Here is a 22,211-nt window from a genome sequence, read left to right as displayed (position 1 = left end):
GGCATTCCGAATGGCACATTAATTGAACATAAAAGTAAATCTTTTTCTTCTCTGCGCGGGTTTGTGACTATTTACATGTGCTTGGATGCGATGTGCGTGTACAAGTATACCGAGACCAAAAGAGGAGCATGCTTAAGTACACGTATGCATGCGCAGAAATTTTCCAAATCTCCTCGGTTGCATGCGGAACAGTTATGTACCGACTGACGCACTTGATTCCAGTGTTTGAAGATTACCGCGAAATTAGCAGCACATTTTCGCCGTTCACTGTAATTTTTCAATCGGTACAACCGACAATTATCATTGACACGACTAGTGAGAAACGAATACATCGTAGCAGACTCGTAATTTCAAAAATCTAAACATATAAACGCAGCCGAGATACCACATTCCTTGGGTTCTGCAAACTCGTGACCGAAAACAAGTCCAGTCTTCATTTCCACCCTCCCCTCTATGAGTATCTGGTTAGCTGCGATATAATGCTGCTCTTCTGCTGCGCCGCGGCGAGAGCGGTCGCTCGCGGCAGGGATCGGCGAAACCGGTTCCCGCTCAAGAAAATTTCGCCAAAACGACTCGCGTAGAAATTTCCAGAGCTCGCGCGCTCCGCGCATTTGTTTACGAGCTGACTCCCCTCCCTCGATGCACTTTTTGCACATTTTGCTGTAAGAGTATCCGCGCTGACCGGTCCGCGCCGTTTGGCAATTAAACTGATGGGATGCCTTTGCTTCGGATTGAGGTGTTTTTTTCTTGAGCTGCGTCGTCTTTGTTTCTTTTTCTGATACAGATCGGTGTAAGTATTTGCTGACCAAGTTCAAATCCTTGATACGCAAATAGAGTGAATACTATTTCATTGACGCATAAAAGTCTAGTCTAATCTAATCGAACTCACCCGATTAAGAAAAAAATTCATTTTAATGATAATAATTAACGCTCGTTTTTTGTTTGCACAATACATCATTTCGTTGGGCACGCACGCATATGTGGACGGAAGGTACGATGATAAAAAATATAGCTGAATGCACGTGTGCATTTGAATATAGCACATGCTCGATTATTATCAAATAAAGATAATGGGCGAATGCAATCATAGACGGGACGGTGAAATCATCTGATCTTTCTTTGTTGAGCGCTAATATTTCGATAAAGGCAGTTATAATATAAACTCGATATTGCAGATCCACGTGTGCACAAAGCCATTCAGAGGTTTCACTCGTGTGAGTGATTCATAACTAGTTTGACCGAAGATTTATTGAACTGTGCTACCGCAAACCTGTTAATTAATTCGCTAGACGACGCAGAGAGAACGGAGAAACAAATCCGATTTTTATCCACCTTGAGCCTCTTCCATTGCATATAAAGACCTTCTCTACAGCAATGTGCGAGTATGTATCATTTAATCAACACTCATGACCAAAGTCACGGCGGATTTAAGTCACGCCTCTACTATAATTACAATACCGATTTTTCAAAAATTGACGGAAAGAAGCGGTTTTAACTCGACAGTGCTTACAATCGAATTCTTCAAGAGAAGATCGGTAAAGATCGGCCTGCAGTCGACCGCGCCCGATTTGGCTCTGAAAAAAAAGCAGTTCCTCTCATCAAGTATCGTGACTCGGCTGCTCAAGTTGTACACTTACATCTCGCACAATAACCCAGTGCACCGCATTCGCCTTGCGACTATCGCTTCCGCGGAGCAATAAAACGCGAAAAACCTCGCCTTTGTCGACCGAAATCGTTACTACCGATCGTAATCGGCATCACAGATGCATATCCATACTCTTGGTCTCAACAACGACGAAGTAGGAGCAGAGAACGTTCGAGGCGCCGCTGCACCGCAATGATGATGGTTGTTTCGACGCGGCTGGTTTATCACGATGGTTATAATGTTGAGAGAGAGAGAGAGAGAGAGAGAGAGAGAGAGAGAGAGAGATGCGTCGTGTATCGCGTAGTGCGAACGCGTGTACGTATACGTACGCTTGAGTTTGCAACGAGAAAACGAGGAGCGGAAGGTTTATGTAATGATCGTGCGCGCGGAGACGTAATTGGGGTGAAATTTCCGCGTCTGGGCTTACCTATTAAAGAGCCTGATTCATTTCATTGATTATATACGCAGCTTGCTTAGCTCGGCTCCGCAACCAGCTATATTCGAATGCGTTACTTTTATGTTTCTGTCGTCTAGACTTTTCTCGGGGAAATTTGGAAAATTCGAGTTGGTTATTCGACACGACTGGTTATGAGCAGAGATATAAAGTATCGATCCATGAACTATCGCCGGCTGGACTACTGCACATAATACCGATAAAATTTCGACGCTCGAAAAGCCCGATACGTTTGAAAATAGACACGCCGTACAAAACTGTCCGACATGAGTGATAAGTTTATCGCCAGATACGAGGTCTTCGAACCGATATTACTATACGCTCGTATACATAAAGCGCAAGGCAGTCCAGTGGATACGCAGGAAATCGTCTCGATGCGACGCTAGTCGTAAACAATATAAACATCGCTCGATCAAAAAATGCACGAAGCCGACGACCTCGACTGCGCGATTATACATCAGTGCGAAAGTAATAAACACTGTCGCATAGATCGGTATACGATTCTATTGTACCTGCAGCATCGAAACAGCGTTATACAGCTCAACGAGTCAACCGATCGTCAAGCCGATTGTTCCGAATCGGTTAGAGCGAGAGATCCGCGCAATCGTCGGCGCGCGCGCGCGATTTATATGTATTATTGGCGCTATCAAGGATAGCGCCGCGCACAGACACTGCACTTTCACGTCATTACGGCACACATAGTCCCGCGCGCACGCGAATTTGTCATGCGGAGCGCGAGCCTCGCTATTATGCAAATCGATTTGGGCGGTCATATTTCGTAACAGTCGGTCTGCGTGCGTCCATGTATCTATATGCGTATGCTGCACTTGCTGAAAATGGAAAAATCGAGCGGGTATTCGGGAGAGCGAAAGTAAGCGTTTCCGTCGTATATATTGGTGGGGATCGGTCGGTTTATATATATGGTATCAAGCGTTCTACAGATGCACCTTTTTCTCTTATGGCTCCTGTACGCGCGCTTTTCAACATCTGAGCGACGGGAAAGCGATAGCGACGTTGATTTTGATGGCGCTGAGCAGTTGAACGGTGCTGATTTTGATATTGATTTGAAATAATTTGAAACTACATTTGTTATATTGAATTTTCAAATTAGATTAGCGCTAATTTAAAACACACTTGATTTTACGTATGTTTATCACATTCGGTGTGTACAAATTGGTTTTATCAGAAGTGTACATAAATTCAGGAAACGGAAGGTTACGTGAATGTACTCGCAAAATTATCCGATATAACTGGTTTGCGAGTATAACAGCCGACTGTATACGAGATCGGCTGAAGCAGTATAGGTACAGTTTGACATTTAAACCATAACAAACTTAACTTAGCGCGTCCTTTTGCTTTTTTTACCTCAAGCACATTAACGTAATCGAGTGGCATGAGATGTGAGCTTTTCTCGGGCACAAAATCGGCAAACAGCATTTTTCTCAAATGACTTGTTGACGCGAAGCGCATAACAAGGGGTAATTCCGTCTATCCCGATCTGAAGCAGAGACGCCCGCTTTCCAACTGTTACCTCGTCGAGGAATGTCATTTGTGCTTCAAACTTCGAATTTCTATTTCCCTTATCATAATGCTGCCTGCTATAACTGCGCGTTCCTGTGAATAAATCAATAGAAAATCCTTGTAAATGCCGATCAAGTCAGTATATGTAAATATATTGAGCGTTTCGCAGATGACACAAACATTTTTTTCTGTCCACACCATGTTATATAAAACACCGGAATTCATTACATTTGATTTGAATAAATTCCCAAAACATATATATTTTAATAAATATCGTTATACAAGCTGCTCGCAAAAAACCAAACGGGCGACTAAAAATAAAAAAAAAAAGACAACTTTGGACAAAATACCGTAAACGGCGAATCACGATGAATCCGGACGATCAGCCGTATCATCGAATATAAATATACTCACGGCAAATTAATGAAGCGGCTCCCGGCGAGACCCATACGCACACATTCACACGTGCGCACGTGCGCTACCGACCCACCAATTGGTATTCCTCGTCGAGATTTATGGGACAATCGCTTGACACTTATCGGCCGTTCGATTAAGCGCTACGTCTTGTTCCTTTTGAGAGGAATGGACACTATCTTGATTTCCGATCTGCCCAGTGACGATCAGCTGTTTTCGCTGTGAGAAAATTCGCTTCTTACGTTTAATCGATTTGGCGGAATACGACGGGATTCCGGCTTTTTTCGTAGTACAGTATACGAAAATTACAGTTTTCTTTACTATATATTAAACATTTCTTATCACAGAGATTTACCGCTTGGAATATTCATGGTCTTGTAAATGATATGGGAATAGAAGCTCCAGATAAGCCTGAAAACTAATTTTAGCGTCGGAAGAATAATTCAAATCGACAGTGTACAAACGAAAGTATCAAACAGTATACGTTATTTAGATTTATTTAAATCGAGTGCGAATCGATTTGTACGATAACCAACTGTTTTAATGGTAACCACCCAATATCTCAGTTCACAGCGTATAAAGTAGCTTCGCCCAAAAGTTGCCGGAACGACGCAGAAGTGAACGAAACGCAAAATATAATATATATATATATATATAAATAATGTCATTAACATCAACAAGCAATTACCATTAGTCAGCATCCAGTGCTCGTGTACCGACCAATGCCACCGAGGTTTTCGAGTGCTTTTCGCTATTATATCTGCATGTAGCCAAACAAACAAAAAACAGGTGATTCCCAGTCTCAAGAATGCCACATACTACTACGCGCGATTTCGTCCGAAACGACGATGCACATTTTTTTTATCGCGCGTCGTTATAAAGTCACGCGATAATGCACAATAAATACGAATCGCTTCCTGATTTTTATAGCGGCCAGCTCTCGAGAAAGGAAAACTACGGGCTTTTTTGCACGCCGAGAGTACCAGATCGTCCCGGAGATATATAAAATAACGGTATAGACTGTGCAACGACGATATAAAAAAAAATCGTTATCGCGATCGCATACTACTAGCCATTAAAAATAAAAAACGAATCCTTCAGTCGAAAGCTATTGTCGCCCGTCGGCGATAAATCCTCTGGCGCAAAAATTCACCCGCAGTCGCTTCCGCGTCTCGAAGAAAAAAATCGCGGCAGGTGAGTCAATCGGCCTCTCGCGCGATCGGGGAAGAGCTATATAGGAGCTGCCGAGCCGCGTTATACGAGTAGCCGTAGAAGACACAAGGATAGCCGGCTCGAAAAGAGACGTGATTCCGTTTCGGAACGACCCGATTAACCGCGCGCGCGACTGTATACATACTTCGCAGACAAAAGCCAATTATCGTGCGACGCTTTTCGCGCAAGCGCGCATGTGCGGTATCCTGAAGTCAAGGAGAAGCGCGAGCAATTTCTCCCTCTGTTTTTTCATCCGTGCGCGTGTGCACGAGCTTCTAATTCATCGAGTTGATGAACTTTTATTGCCGGCGACGTTATGCGCGAGCTGTGCGCGATAAATCGCGACGGATTGCGTCAAGCGGATCCATAATAATTCGTTAAGAAAAATAGTAACTTTTGTATATAAACGAGAGGTTTTCCCCGGTTGCGACAATGTTAACGTGCGACAATGCACCGAGAGCGCGGAGCCGCTTATTTTCCGCGATTAAGAAATAGAAAAAAAGTATAACCGGACAGATTGAGGGAAAATCAAAATCTTATTCATTCGATATAGTATAATAATAAGCACATGAAGCGCGGAAATGAATTATTGAGATAGTTTTTATCGCGCGGCTTATCGTTTAATTATGTCTTGCTTGGCTCGTTACGTGTGAAACCTAGTTGCAGCGGAACATCGTTTTTATCTCGGTAAGGACCAATTGCTAATTTCAATTTGGCAGCTCAATGCCATCCCAGTGATTCTAGCCACCGTATATTCGATAAGAATGTCTATATCATAATAATATATATAATTGCTTTCCTCGTACAGTAATAAACGTTTGTCCAACTTTGCATATCGACGAGTTGACAACCGGACCTTATCCCGTACACTTAGTAACAACACCTGTCTGTCAATCGCGTTATGATAGCGAAGTTTCATTGATAAGTTGCTCGCACTTTATTTATTATCATCTAACTAATCACTGCTTCGGTCAACATCAAGAAATCCTCCCGTATGCAAAAAGTATAAGCTACTCGATAACGCACGAGAGAAAAGTAGGCCACCGACGCGAGAGAGAAAAAAAGAAGAAACAATCGCTTGGTCGCCGAAAAATAAACTCGTAACGCGTAATCTATCGCGAAAAATCCCACTACACACACGACGCTTCTCAGAACCTTGACTCGACACTCCGCTCGCGAGCTTGCGATAATCCGCGCTATCGTCTTCGAAAAACCTCGGCCGAATCTGGGTCACTGGCATCTAGCCTCGACTTTGAGCTTATTCTCCTTTTTCTCTCGCCGCCTCTTGTGACGATTCGTATGTGAGTGTATGCGGCGACGCACAGATTGAGATCACACGCGCAATTGTGCAATTTCAAGGACGCGATCGAAGACGACTGGAAGGCGGCCCGAAGAAGATCAGGGTTATAGTGCGTCTCTGTTTTGTTTTCTTCGCTGCCGATAAGTCGCAACGAGTATATAGTAGGGAAAAAGTCGCACAGTGCGTGATTTTTTCCTCGTGCGATTTTGTTGAAAACGAACTTTGGCGTATTCTTGGTTTCAAATCAAAAGATACCTTTGGTACGTCTCAATAGCCGACGATACCGATCGTTCGTCACAGCCGCGTAATTTGAATTACGAATACATATCTAGCTAACCGATCTTAATCCGCGAGCGCGCGACAAACGTTTACCATTGGAAAAAAGCCCATTTAAAGCGAGCGCGCGCGATATCGGCGTAAACAAGCTGCATACGTGCGCGCGAGCGAGTCGACGTAGTGTAGGAAAAACCTGTAGCTGATGGAAGACGCACTTAGGTGAATTAGAAAATTTGAATGTGTACGCTTGATGGATGTGGCATTATTCTTCCTTAAAAGAGGATTGATCGCCAAGTCACGAAAAAACCGGCGACATATCCTTGAACGGATCCCGTGCGCCGCCTGTGAGTCAGGAGAGAGAGAGAGAGAGAGAGAGAGAGAGAGAGAGAGAGAGAGAGAGAGAGAGAGAGAGAGAGAGAGAGAATTGATGAGAATTCGAAACCGCTACTTTATCCACGACAAGCGCTCGCGCGAATTTCGAAATACCCATTACGCACGCGTGGATTTAATGGCATAGCGACGGCGCAGGGAACGATGAACGCTAGATCGTATGCATGGATGCGCGCACTGCGTTGTACGATGTGATGTACGTTGCTTGAGTTGATTGAAAAATCACAGCCGATCGTACAACTAACGAAAGTCTTCCTTTTCTTCCAGGCATCTTCGTGCTGATGACGATTGGCTTGTTGGGTCTGGTAACCGGTTGCGTCGTTCTGGTGCTGCAGCCCTACGAGTTCATTTTTAAGTGGAAGGCGACCTTCGGCGAGGGCGGCGAGATCTACGAGATCTGGCGAGCTCCGCCCGTTGATCTCTACCTCAAGGTCTACCTCTTCAACATCACCAACCACGAGGCTTACATGAACCGCGAGGAGACCAAGCTCAAGTTCGAGCAAATTGGCCCCTACGTCTACAAGTAAGTATTGCGGCAAAAAAAAAACGGTATTTCGCGTTTCGCGAGTGCGCGTACGTTCACTTCTCCGATCGACGTTTCACACGCGCGACGAGATCCCGAATGCGCTGATTTTTGCAATCGAGGTCGCGACGACGGCTAAAAAAATTCAGTGGCCATACACTTTCTCGCGAAAACGGGACAGACTTATCGTCTGCCATAATGCGATAAAAGATTTGGCCGTAAACAGCCGGAAAGTAGTTCATCACCCGATTGCGAATTAGTTATTTAACCGTTGTCCTTTATTTCAACAGAGAATATCTGGAGCACGGAAACGTGACGTTCAACGATAACGGAACGGTGACAGCTGTGCCTCTTCATCCTCTGAAGTTCATGCCGGAGCTGAGCAATGGAACCGAGGAGGACATCGTCGTGATGCCGAACATCGCTCTACTGGTGAGTTAGGGGAAAAATGTTGACAGGCCATTTACGCGATACCCGTTCCAATGTGGGACGATTTGCAAAAGGTGTTAAAAGCTTCAGTGCCTCATTAGAGAAATAAGGTTTCGGAGTAATCGATCAACCTATTGTGTAACCGCACACGTGGACCCTTGCGAAATCGGCTGCAGAAAAGAATTAATCACGATGCGCGAAATAATTTATCTCGCAATATAATATGCAAATTAAAACTATACGAATGAGTCTTAAAATAAAGTCATCGCGTCCCGGCGAAGCATCCCGATTCTCGATCATTCCGAAATATACATTCCGAAATAATTCCACCGACATGCGGGGACAGCGCGGCGCGAAATCGAGGAAAAAAGGGCGCCTGTCGCAGGGTCGTTGCAATCACGCGCGCAAAACTACGTGCGCGCTCTCTCGTCTATCCCACGCGCACTGGTCGTTCTATGGCCTTGGCAAGGTCGTCGTTTTTCGGAGCCGAGAGATGTGAACGTCCGGACGTAGCCGTGAGGGACACTTGAACTCGCGCTCACTTTCGTGCGCGGTGCCTAGTCGCTCTCGCTTTATTTTTATTTTATTCGGAATCTCGAGTGAATCACTCGCTCGGCCGCGTATGATGTCTTTTCCGTCGCGGTTCGCGATACGCACGAGGTATATGACGAACTAGTTCGCGAAAATCGTTGACCGCCACAATATGAGTTCTTCGTACACGACCACTGCGATTGTTACGTAAAAGTTTCCACCCGATTTTACGTTGTTCACGCGAAACTCACTCTCGTACACGTGCACTTTTATGCAAGACGAGATTTACGATCGAGGAGTAAGAGGTGTGTGTTTGGCTTGACTTATTCGGGGAAGAGGTCATACGCCGAGAACGCTTTACATAACAGAGAACGCGCGAAAGGTCATCCACCTGGATTTCGATCGGTTTATTTGTATATAAGTTTTACGGGTCAGAAACCCGATGTAGTGGCGACGCGACGCCCTTGGATATGAAAGAGGAAATGAAGGGAAATGTCAGTTTCGATTTTGTTTTGGGAAGCAGGAATTAACTATTTGGTAATTAACCGCGTATAAATGCTAATGATTCGATGTTTTTCTTCCCTTGCCGTTCTCGCATTTTGTTTTGAATTTCATAATGATCGTGTGATTTCACGATGGAAAAGATGCTCTTCTGATCGAATTAATCTTATTTGAAATATGTATTCTATTTTTATTGTATAAAGAAGTTCAGCAACGTTGTTTACTAAAATTAAATTAAGATGAAAAAATCGCCGCAGACACGCGATAAAGCGATTCACGACGTCCATATACTTGCGTCTGAAGCGCGTCTGCATCAGTGAATATTTCCAATAATTTACGAACCCAATCGCAGCCTGGGTTTACACGCTGATTAATTAGGGAAGTTATTATGCGTTGTACAACACAAGAGCAGGACGATAGGGGCTATCTTTGTCCTACATTACTCGCCAATATTATCTGACGATTAATGAACACCGCTTTACAACTGTCTTCGATTTTTTGCGGCACGTGAGCACAGCAATACGCGGAACGAGTCGGCAGTAAAACGTCGATTCTTTTGAAAAAAAAACGTTTCGTTACACATTCCCGAATTTCGCACTCGTATAACCACCAGCATAAGAAGAATCTGAGATTAGCTAACAACTGCAAACAGGACAATCGCGCAGACGTCGACTTCCGCATAAATCAGCTCGAGCCAGACGTATATTCCGAATTCTCGGGTAGATCCCTCGATTTTCGTTAAAAATTCCTTGCAACGCCGAGGAATTGTGGTAATGTACCTCTTATCCACTCAGCGCACGCGGCTCCAATCACGGGCTATACTTTTTAGTTGAAAAATGCGCCTACACGCCGTGAATAAGCGAAAAATTTAGTCGGCAGATTCTCTGAAATCGAGGCGAATTTATTCCGCCTCGCTTGTTTTCCTCGTGTCGCGCGGGACTCTTTGTGCCACTTTTTTTCTCTCGCTCTTTCTTCTCTTTTCACAAACGCGAAGAAGACTTACGCTCGTGCGCTCTGCAACAGGTTCATTTGGTTATTCACGTGGGCTTCGATTGGTTGGTTCGGCTGATGCACTGACTACTAAGGAGTCGCATTGTGTAAGGATGGAAAAATGTGGCTGAGCAGAAGAAGAAGTGGTAAATGGTCTAATTGGATTTTATAGCGTGTCGGTGAGAAGCGCGGTTGTTTTGAATAAACGCTTTTCGGAATTTATACTTCTATGCTGATGCAGAGAGAAGCATGTTGTATACGTTACGCGACTGAGATAAAAAAAGAAGGAGAAATAAGAACTATCGAATTATTGATGATAGTGATAATGGTCAAGGCTGTCCTCATTTTTATGCGATTATAAATTACGTAAAAAAAGAATCCAAACTCGTTACCGAATATTGAACTCATTCGATCGCCGTCGATCGACTCCAGAACTCGAACTGTGTGAACTCGAGAAAGCTCCCCCATCGGCGGACTCTAGCACACGAGATCCGGAAGAAATCGAAAATAGAGTAGTCTCGCGCTACACGCGTTCAGTACAGATAACAAGCATGTGAGCTTACAAGAGGTCGACGATCCGATAACTCGCTATATTGCATATACGCACACATACTTATGCGCACAATAGAGACGTCGATGCGTTTCCTCAAATGGCTGGAAAAAAGCCAAAGGGGTCACGCATATACGCGAAGAATTTCGCAATTTATATGGACGTAGATTTTCTTTCATTTCGGCTTACTCTATCGCATGATCGGGAGGTGCGATGTCCACAGCTGGAAAAATGTAAACCGAGCATAGATATCAAGAGGTGCTGATCTCGTGTGCGTCGCCGCGAGTTATTTCGAAACACGCGTCACACAATTGCAGTCGTGATTTATCGTGGCTTTTGACAGCTGCTCCGGGAGAATATAGACGCGATTCGAGTCTTTTGTATGTACGAGGCGCACGAGATAATAAGGTTCGCGCGCGGCACGACTGATATCTCTTCGCTTTTCGCTGCTTTTTTTCGCTTCTGTGCGTATTATACGTATGCACGCCGAGAGGAAAGCACACGTGCGGCTGATATGTCGAAACAACCCAGTTTTACAACAACAAAGAAAGATTCATCATTCCACATATAGAGCGCGTGACCCTTTTTTTAATCCTAAAGAGGAAAGCGGTTGATTAAGATGAAAAGCAAAAGAGGGGGTCCTTTCAATGCCCGATTATAGGGACGTTTACCCCGTGCTCTTGAGCACCGAAAGCACTCGGCGAACGGAAAGATAAGGATAAGGTGTAACGAACGATCTCGAGAGCTCGTTACTACCTACGCCACTCGGGCGAGATGCAAACGATCAGGAAGAAGACAAGGTTGCCGAGGTCGACCGTAAAGTCGAACGGAATTAAAAAAAAAATAATAAAATCCGGGGCTGCGTCGTTTCGCAATACCGACCGCATGTCCCGTTGACTTTTGCGTGTAGATGCGATGACACGATAGTCGCGAGGGACGACTATGCGAAAATTTCGAATAACAACATCCCGATTCGTTTTTTTTTTCATCCGTGGGCGCGAATTCGCCACAGCCGCGATAATCGAAGCTTCCAAAAACGTTCAACGACGCACGACGAGAGCTTGCGATGTTATTGAGCGAAAAATTCCTCCACTAAAACATTCCCATAAACCACGTCGAGATACGTTGCCGGTGACTTTTTTCATGATAGCCAAAAAAACGAAGAAGGGAAGGATAAAGGAGAAAACGAGAGAAAGAGAGAGAGAGAGAGAGAGAGAGAGAGAGAGAGAGAGCAAAATTAAAGCGGAGATAGGAGCGACTAACAAACGACGACAACAACACGGGAAAAAATAAAACGAGGATGACTCTCCCCCCAACCCCCACCCCCCGAACATTAGGAATACCGGATATACCTGCGCAGGAGAAAGAGAATATATATTCCGGGGATATTCCACGAGAAGGACTACTTTTATCCTAAAAATATATATTGTAACCGCGCGTCAAGCTGTGACGTTCGGTGCGTGTGCGTACACGAGCGAGGTCAGATAGAATCACGCGGATCGTACCTTTAATTAGGTATTCGGAGGTCGATAGTGGTTTTGTTTATTGTGCGGCGAGAGATTTTCCACTGACGAATTGATCGATAGGTACAATTCGGTTAATTTATTCTCGCGTTTAGGGACTCGGAACTGACCGGTGTAAGCACGTAAACAACTTTTTTCGCTGGACATGCTGTGATCCAATTCGCCAGTGGAAAATATCACGCTCGATTTTTCTAAGAGACGAAAAAATCAATTTTTGCATCCTCTTAACGATCGCTGCACTCGGCGACGGGGAAAAAAGCCAATGAATACAAAGTAACATAGTTCTCCACTGCGAAATCGACATCCGCGTGCAGTCGCTTCTAGAGTATGCTAGATTTATACAATCTAATGTTAAGAAGCGACGGAAGCTTGACTCTTTATTATTAATCGCTTCGGCTGATCGTTCCGAGAGCATGCTGGAGAAAAATTGGGGAAAAATTTTGTCATTCTCCGCACTCGACAGATCGCAATCGTTTCCGCTGCATATACAATGAACGTAGACTCGCTGCCAGAGGTCACCTTATCGATTATCCGCGGAGAAAATGTATTGAAAACAATCTCGCGGAAAAAACAAAACGCGCAGCGTTTAAAATTGAAGAGGCCGAAAAGCTTCTTCCTTTTGAATTTCGAGAAGCGCGCGCTGCAGGTGCAAGCCGCGTTGTGTTTCTTCATGCAGCGCCACACGCCTCCGTACGATCCTTATGACTCGTCGCTGAATCCGGTTGTCACACGCGCATAAAGAAAGTTACTCGAAATGCAACCAGCATATATACATTTCTTTATCGTGTTGGAATAATACTTTGAAACGATGACAGTGTGTTCTAAGAATATCCGAACACGCGTCTATTCGATGTTAATAAACGAATCGGTTTCCCAAATAATTATATTGTTATTATTATTATTATTACTAAATGCAGCTCATTCACCTTTCATCTGCGCGGATACGTTATAGCATTCATTGAAGTTACCCAAGGCTCTGGAAAATTCGACGTCACCTGGCGCACCGAAAAATCGGCGTACAAAGAAAAATAGTTATAAGGAAGGTGAAGGCGTTCGGGTCGCGTGCCGGTCGCGCACGCTCGTGAGTTGCGCAATATTTTCGAGCCGTCGACCGAAAAAGATGCTGTGCGTATATTACCCTGAAGCTGTAGCTCGTTGTGTCGCGTCTTACGCAAGCGATTACTCGTGAATTATCGCCGATTTTCGCATCGCGATTTTGAGTTTTCAAACCGATTTTTGCCGTACTTGTACGTTTCGATTGAAGCATTTTTTTTCGTTCATCTATAATCGAGCGATAAGTTTTCCTGTTACCACTTGCGAAGTTTACAAAGTGCATCATATTTCATCGTCGAGGAATCTCGATAAATGCGTTGTATCCTGAATGCGAAAACTCGTTTTCGCTTCCGAATGCACAAAAAAAGAAAACCAGATTCTAGGTGTATACATGCTAAACATCGAGCGTAGAAAAACCCGAGGACAGACGCGACAAGCTTTTTTTTCCTAGCGTCGGGAAAAAAAAACAATTCCAATGAAAAATCGCGGCGGAAATCGGATGGAACCCCCCCGGGGCGTCCATAAGGTGAACCGACGCACGAACCTTCTGGAATAAAGTAAGTAGCGCTGGAAACCGGTATGTGTTCTCTCGCGTATGTGCTCTTTTTTGTCCTCCTCCCCGTGCGCGCGTATGTAACAGTAATCGAGCGGTGCGGAATATTTTCCTCGGCGACATGTTCGAGCGCGAGATTCTCATAATGCGCGTATGGAGTTTAAGCCTCTTCTTCGCGCCTTTGTTCGAGAAGATCGCAAACCGGAACTTTTTGCACTGGATCTGCTGATGAATATACCGCTGGATTGTTCGAAGTCGTTTTTTAGCCGGAACTACCGCCAGCTCTTTTCGTCGGTGTTTATTAATGGGGATTTATTTTTAGAGATACTGGCTTTATTTCGGTCGCGTTTACCGCGCTCTGCGGGCATGTACTCGCGTTCGCAGCTGTATTTTTAACATTCATTATCATAAACGTTCTTGCGTTATTCATCATCTAATTTTCAAATATATAAGAGCAGATTGATTACGCGTATTACACTGAAAAAAAAAACACAGTCATTTCTGCTGTAAAGTCCGGTAGTTTTAACCGTTCTGCCACCGTAATGACTGTTCAGTAAGAACAACGGTGTGCCACTGGTAGTTTTGGCGAGTCGCGACTCGTAAAATTGGTCGCTTACGCGGGACACCAGCAAAAACGACCGAACCGATTCTTTAAAACTACTGAACTCTACAGTAATTTTGGCGAGTCTTCGTACAATGACGGATTACTGGTGCGATTTCAGTTAAAATGGCTGAGTTTTTCTGAGTTTTTTTTTCAGTGTAATATTTATTAGTGTCTTGCGTGCTGTACACTGTGAAAGCACAAGTATATTGAGACGCGTTTGTGGCTCATTGTTATGCATCCTGAAAATGTGGCAAGATAAAGTAGTTTAAAAATGTTCCACGAGCTTGACGTCATATCGCGAAAAGTGTTACAGCGATGACGACATGGAATTTCTGGTTTAACTTATATTCCTTACACTCCATATTACAATTTACCGCTAATTATTAAGTTGACAAAAAGATAGTACGCGTGCGATAAAAGGAAATGCCGTTCACCTGACGTTTTTCACTTTGACGATAATTTATTTATGCAAAATTACAGCAACGTCCAGATTATTATCTTCTGCTGGATGAAAACTGCTTTGATAGTTAATAACTTATTCGTGTCATCGTTTCGCCGGAAAAATAAACGGAAATTCTTCGGAATGGACTGTGTGGTACGCAGTCGTTGCCACCAGATCTCACCCGGCTGATAAAATGTAGATGACGATCAAGTGAATTCGCGTAAACCAGCTGTGTTGCTACTAGCGAGAAAAATAACAGTGTACAATGGCAACGTTTGCATTGACGTCTTCAAGAAAACCGGTTGCGTTATATTTTTGCGGATTTACGGAAGCCACAAGAACAGGAATGCGAAATAAACGAGATGAATGGAAATATTCGAAATTTAGGCTGACACTTATCGTATAAAGGACGCGTTTGTTGTATTTCTGAGACGTAAATCAATCGCCATGAGCCGGAAAAACTGTGTGAATCAGAAATTCGCGACCCTGGGAGATCGATTCACCGATTCGTAAGAAGTTCTGCGTAAAAACGCGCTATTTTACCGACAAATAAACACCACCGGCTAATTAATTCACTGACTTATACGGAGACAAAGTGCCTTTCAACGCTACCTCAGTATCGACAGGAATTTCGCGAATTCAGATCGAAGATCTGACTCAGTCGTGAAAAGCCGCAAGAATCCAAGGCGTCGGTTTCCCCCATTCAGATCTCGGCATTTCTAAATGCACTGTTTATAAAACATCGCAAAGGTCGGCGATAAAATTCAATTGAGCTTTCCTCGCCGAGAAAAATAATTCGATCACAAGCTGTACACAGCAGTTTATTTACAAGCTCAACGAACAATGACACATGGAAGTCGCAGCCTTTGATTAAAGTAGAGAATCTGCGCTCGCGTACAAAAGAACGTTAATTTGTTCATGTAGACGAGTAAATTAGCCGTGCGACGATAACAACGCAAGCTCGTTTACCTCGGCCGTTCTCGAAACTTGCAGCTTTTATATTTTCACACACCCTATATACTATCTTCGATGGAGAAGCTTTTGCATCACACAGCACAGCACTTAACGAACAAACGCTAATCGCCGAAAAGAAGGTTACTCGATACTGCCCTATCCTGTATATAGGAAAAAGGCACTAATTAACCATAACCGCGCTTTACGATCAATAAACCTTTGTCGCGTGTACGTGTGGCCAAAGCGCAACACTTGGGAGCGGAGAAAATTTAATGTTTTGAAAGGATTGCGCAGAACCGAGCCGCTCAATTTACATTCCTCCCGATATCTCCGCACGCGCGTTGCTCCAAGTGTAGCGTTCGCCTGGACTTATGTAACGATCGTATCGATGGACCGCTGCATCTCCGGTTGTCAACCACGAGGCTCTTACGTAATTTACGCAATTCTGCATGTACGCGTTTAATTAGCGCGAACAGATCGAGTTCGATATAGGTGGTAAAGTGCGCGGTTATTTGGGTTTGATCGCATTTTTCGTGCGCATATGGCGCACTAAAAACCGGTATATCTTCATAGTTCTCGGGACGAATCAAGTAGAGCGGAACACCGAGTAAGTTCTCTTGTTGGTGTTTTGGTTCGATTATTCGAAAAGTCATCGCGGAAAAAAGCTTTTAATTGCTAGGAACGAGCGATACACGCTGCCGATGCGGAGAAAAGATTATCGGATCGTTATGAGATCGGCGGGAGACGTAAGCCCGCGATCAACACAATTAGCGCGAAAAGCAAATTTCATTCGAACGCGTCATGGATAGCGGCGAAAAACAGCACATGCTCGGCAAAAAACGCACGAACGACGCTGTTTTTTTGCAGCGCGCGCGAGGTGCAGGATGCGGATGAAAAACTTTAGAATGTGGTTCACAGCTCAGCTCGAGAAGATGGAACAACTCATTCGACTTTACAGCGAAATGCGTAGAGATGCTGCATCCGATCGGACGTTATGCAATGGGTAAAAAGTTAATAGCGTGATTTTGAAATTCAAATTCTTTTTCGCGAAAGTACAATACGCCTTATTCGACAACGAAACTCTCCAGGTCCACGTAATGCATAATTGCTCGAAATTCTCGCGGAGCTGCGAGTAGCTTTCGTGAAAAGGTCGGTATTATAAACGCAGAACCAGTCGCGGGTAACTCGACTCCTTAACGCGCAGCCTCCGTCGGTACTCGCGTAAGCTGTTACCCTTACATAATAATGGAATCGCCGGTAATCGGACGTGCAAAAGTGCACTCATTGCGCGAAGAAAGTAAATTCGCGCGGGAAAGTGCACGAAATCGTGCTGGTAAAAGGAGCGATTGTTTGTTGCGAAATTTGAAATAAAAGAAGGAATTTTCAGTTGAGTGCCGTGTATAATTTATAGTGTATAATCGATCGGTGATTGCCATCCTTTGTTCGCTACTCCCCGATTTGAATTCTATTTTTAAACTCGAATGTGGGTATATAGTGCATCGCCTATAAGGCGAACTTGGATTTGCAAACAATCGATTTTTAGCGGACTAGCTGTGAATCGATGATTGCTCGGCGTTAACGATGTTTTTGATTAGTTACACGCTTGGGGAATATTCAATTTGTTTTGCGCATTGTAATCACGACGATTTTTTCTCAAATTCGTGTTGCAGAGCATCGCCAACGTGATGAAGGACGCCTCGTACATAACGCGCTGGGGTTTGAACCTGTTGATCCGTCAGACGGACTCGAAACCCCTGGTGCACATGACGGCCAAGGAGTTCATGTTCGGTTACGAATCGACCCTCGTCACGCTCGGCAACAACGTCATGCCCGCTTGGATCAAGTTCGATCGGTTGGGACTCATAGATAGGGTGAGTTTTGCTTCTAAATATCAAACGATCGAGTTCGCTGTACCTTTATTAACTATACCATACTCATTTCTCTCGCGTCGTTGCAGATGTACGACTTCGAGGGAGACTACGAGACCGTCTACACCGGAGAAACCGATCCGCGTCTGACCGGTCTGATCGAGAAGTACAACGGCAACGAGAATCTACCTCAGTGGAGCGGAAAATGCGCGAACGTCAAGGGCTCGAGCGACGGCGCCAAATTCCAAAGCTACATCGAGCCCAACGACACTCTCAGGTTCTTCAGGAAGAGTCTCTGCCGTAGCGAGGCTATGGTGAGTGTTTGTCGCTTAAATCGACGAGGATAATAAAAATACGTTAATTTCTCAAATTAACGATCTTCGCTCCCAACTCAGATCCGCACCGGGGAAAAGTACGTGAAGGGCTTGTACTCGTACAAGTACAAGTTCATGGACCACGAGCTCGACAACGGCCACTTCAATCCGGAAAACAAGTGTTTCTGCAGACAGGGCATGTGCCTGCCTTACGGACTCATCGACGTCACCGACTGTTATTACGGTCAGTATATACTCGGCGAAAGAGAGAGAGAGAGAGAGAGAGAGAGAGAGAGAGAGAGTCGTTGATTTTCGAATCATTGGAATTACCGCACTCTGATACTGCCTCTCGTTCAATCGCGCGCACATATCCTTCGATAATTGCGTACACTTATACGGATTCCAGAGGATGATGCTCCGATGACGGCGAGTCATTATCCCCGAGAATTATCCCGAAGATTCGACACACGAGTGTCACGGTTACGCGACTCTTCGAGTCTTTTTTCCTTCGACACGTTTAAGTGTGGGGAATTAGATTGCATTAAATTTTTCTCACGGATCATTTCTCGGAAGAGTCCGACATTCTGTTACTCGACAAAATTTTCACTGATGTATATATTTTTCGACGGTCAGTGTTACTGATTAGCCAGTTTCGTTAAGTACACGTTGTTCATCGGGTATCCGTTCGTTAACCGATGGACAGATTCGCCAGTCATCCGAGGAAATCGCGCGCGAACGTGTGATCCAGAAAAAGTGGGAAGCGACGTAACTCTTCGACAATACGGACGACTAACACAGCTTTATAAATGCTTCGACTGGGCGAGATTGAGCACGCTTTATTATCACTCATTTTGGGCGAACAACTTCAATCCATACTCATGAATTCGTATTGTATTTTTCAGGCTTCCCGATCGCTCTCTCCTACCCTCACTTCTACGACTCGGACCCGTCTCTCCTCGAGGCCGTCGAGGGCCTGTCACCGGTCCAAGAACTGCACGAGTCCTACTTCTACATCCAGCCGAAATCCGGCCTCCCGGTCGACCTCGCCTTCCGCTTCCAGATAAACATGGCCCTCCAGGACATCAGCGCCATCGAGCACGTTGATGGATTCTCGGACCTCGTCCTGCCCCTGCTCTGGTTCGAAATCGTGAGTACCCACGACTCTCCCTCCCCAACACATCACTTTGAAATTCACTGCGCCACAATAACTCTTGAATCTTTGAATCGTCGCAGGGCATGCACGAGCTGCCGAACAACCTGAACAACAAGTTCTTCCTCTACCTGAACGTACTGCCGGCGATGCAGGAGGTCGCGATCTACGGCCTCTTCCTGGCTGGGGCGATCAGCCTGGTCTGGAGCGTCGTCAAGATCCTCACTTACAAGCCGAAGAGCTCGGGAATCACGAGCCAGTGGCTCGACGCCGACATGCAGCGCAAACGACTCAACTACCTCAACGAGAGGCGACCTTCTCTCAAGGCCAAGGAGATGGACGTCTACTTCAACGCGCTGCTCACGACCAAAGAGGAGGAGATCGAGCCGATCGAGCCATCGGCGCTCGAGGAGTTGCCCAACCTCAAGGAGGACATCGTCTGAGGAGTCACACAGCTCTCGCCGACTCTTCGATATGACAGGGTCGGCCGACGAGGATCTTTCTTTCCGCGCGCGCCCTGAGCCTCTTCTTTTTCGCCGAGAGAAAGAGAGAGAGAGAGAGAAAGAGAGAGAGAGAGAGAGAGAGAGAGAGAGAGAGAGAGAGAGAAATAAGTCACTTCTGTGTCGCATTCGTGCCTAAAAAGGAAACAGGAATAAGTACACTTAATAGCTTTCCAAAGAGAACTCGCGAGCCCTCTCACGTGTGGATTTTAATTTCGTTGTTTTTTCCTCAATTTTCCAATCTAATTGCGGATCCGGTGATATGCACACGCGTGCCGTGCAAGCCTTTTGGTACGGCAGTAGAGGTGAGAAAAAAAGAGAATGGCGTACCTTGTGAATTTTATCGCGCGATACAATCGATACATCCGTCCAATACTGTGCGCGCGTCTATGTGACTGCGTAGGATAATGTCCTTACTCCGCGTAAATTGCCAACTAGTCGAAAAATTGCGAGACTCTTTGTCGAGCATTTATTGCTCGATTGCAGAGTGTAATACTTATTATACGCTTTGTTGGGCATTAATTGTCGCGGAAAGTCTCCTAGTTTTTCTGCGATGTTGATGATTCGAGTATTTTACGTTAAATTAGCTCTAGCTTTTATTACCACTGTAAGAATTCAATGTTCCGATGGACAATAAGTACTTACTTTTTGAATTTTCATCTGCATGGATTATTTATACACTATTATTCTTTAAAGTAGTTCGTGGAGAGCATCGAGCTGTATAGATTGTAGAAGGGCTTTGATATTGGATTGCAATTTTCTTTATTCCGTTAAAAACGTTGATCAAACATGAGGAATATGTCTTACAATGGTATTGAAAAACTTTGAAAGTTTAATTTAATGTAAAGTATAATTGGTTTGGGCGAAAAGATTCCTTGCGTATACACACAACGTTCGATCTATCGTTAAGATTCGGATATCCAATCGAATTTTTCAGTTATCCATTTCAGCCTCCATTATACACTCAGAATTGTGCACAACGCACTTCAATTTTTTAAAACGACATATCTATACGACAATTCGATGCAAAGACTGAACGAACTAATTTTTTTAAACGTGCTTGCTTTCGTGAACGTAAATAATTTGCCTATACACGAGAAAAGGAAATTTTGTTTAGTACACCAAGTTCATCGAGAACCGAAGGCAATTTAGAAAATTTTCACAGTCGAGTTTTTGCAATTTCCTATAAATTTGAGAAAACGACATAGTGTATCATTCTCATAGTTTAAGTAAAAAAAATGTCGCACTTGGACAGAGGGCGCATATGGTTGTAAATATGTAAATAGTATTGATTTTATTCTATATAATATAATCTTAATGGCGCCTTTTCTTATATTTGTATAAATTATGGAAATTATTGTGGGTCACTGTAGCAAAATTTTGCTTTCTGCGCATGATATGATATAAGAAGTAGGCAGTTACTTTTAGAGACATCTAAGTTATTCCGTTAGATTAGAAATTATACTTGAGAATTAATTAAGTGACAGCCAATAATTTTGCATTATTTTGTGAAGGGTAACGAGATAAAACAACGATATTTTGCGTTGATGTTTAATATTTTCCTAAATGTTTTTTGAGTTTACAAACGAATTTCTCAGTTATACCTCTCGGTCAAAGAACATGATATGTAACCTAAATTTTCTTGTATACGTTTGGCCTGTGATTGTATTGTTATAATTATTAATTTAAAACCAATTATACTTTTTTGTATTTAACTTTCTCTTTTCCTCGATAGAGATTAAAATGCACTAACCGCGATTTGTATATGCTTTACTTGATGAGTTCATCAAAGAATCAAGTATTGTATACAAAGATGCAATTATAGAGCGGCTGGAGTGTTTTACATGACTTGTAACGGTGCTTTTACACTTTTTTTTGTTAATCGAATTCGATTAACGTTAGTTATAGTAATGTCTATTAATAGTAAGCGCGTAATTTAATGTATACAAGAAAATAAATCGACGATTTCGTTTGAAATTTTGAACCTCAAAGTTAAAATTAAACGAAGATATAAGGGAAAATGCACACCAAGTTTATATTATACGGATCGACAGGTTTTAGATGTTCCGAGAATTTGTCAGCGTGCATACTCGGCACGTCGTGTGATGTTCTTGCCTTATTTATAGACAATAATAAGAGTATTTTTTTATCTCATGCGTATACAAGCAATAAATATGCGTACGAATTTTAAATATAGAACTTTACTGAGGATAACAATAGTTATTTTCATGTGTACGCGCATATGCACTGTTATTGCGATATTATACTTGCACTCCATCGGTAATGAAACTACAGTTTATTTTACGAAATCTTCCTACATGACACCATGACATCATTTTTTAAGAAAAATGACATTTTTTTTATTTTGTATTTCTATGACAATAATTTGTAAGAAATGGAGTGTAATCAATTGTTATACTGTATCTTTTTTATAAAAATTTCTTGCCAGTAAGAATGGCCTTTTCTTGGCCAGAAATCTGATGTTGCTCAATAAAGTAACCTTTTCATAAAGAA

General features: G+C 43.7%; 1 protein-coding gene across 5 annotated transcripts in view; it reads left to right on the top strand.

The window, feature by feature from the left end:
• Positions 1-22,211, top strand: part of LOC100120747 (scavenger receptor class B member 1) — a 59,948-nt gene extending 37,737 nt beyond the window's left edge. For all 5 annotated transcript variants that reach the window (XM_003424013.5, XM_032597813.1, XM_016982936.3 and 2 more), the window contains 7 exons: positions 7,480-7,735; positions 8,026-8,167; positions 17,536-17,736; positions 17,823-18,047; positions 18,129-18,291; positions 18,950-19,194; positions 19,281-22,211. In XM_003424013.5, coding sequence (XP_003424061.1) covers positions 7,480-7,735; positions 8,026-8,167; positions 17,536-17,736; positions 17,823-18,047; positions 18,129-18,291; positions 18,950-19,194; positions 19,281-19,640 — 1,592 coding nt within the window. In that variant the 3' untranslated portion in view covers positions 19,641-22,211. The remainder of the gene's footprint in view (positions 1-7,479; positions 7,736-8,025; positions 8,168-17,535; positions 17,737-17,822; positions 18,048-18,128; positions 18,292-18,949; positions 19,195-19,280) is intronic.

This window comes from Nasonia vitripennis, chromosome 1 (assembly GCF_009193385.2).
Source record: "Nasonia vitripennis strain AsymCx chromosome 1, Nvit_psr_1.1, whole genome shotgun sequence".
NCBI classification, from domain to species: Eukaryota; Metazoa; Arthropoda; class Insecta; order Hymenoptera; family Pteromalidae; genus Nasonia; species Nasonia vitripennis.
Note: the sequence above shows the minus strand (reverse complement) of the source record. Positions and strands in the feature narration are given on the sequence as shown.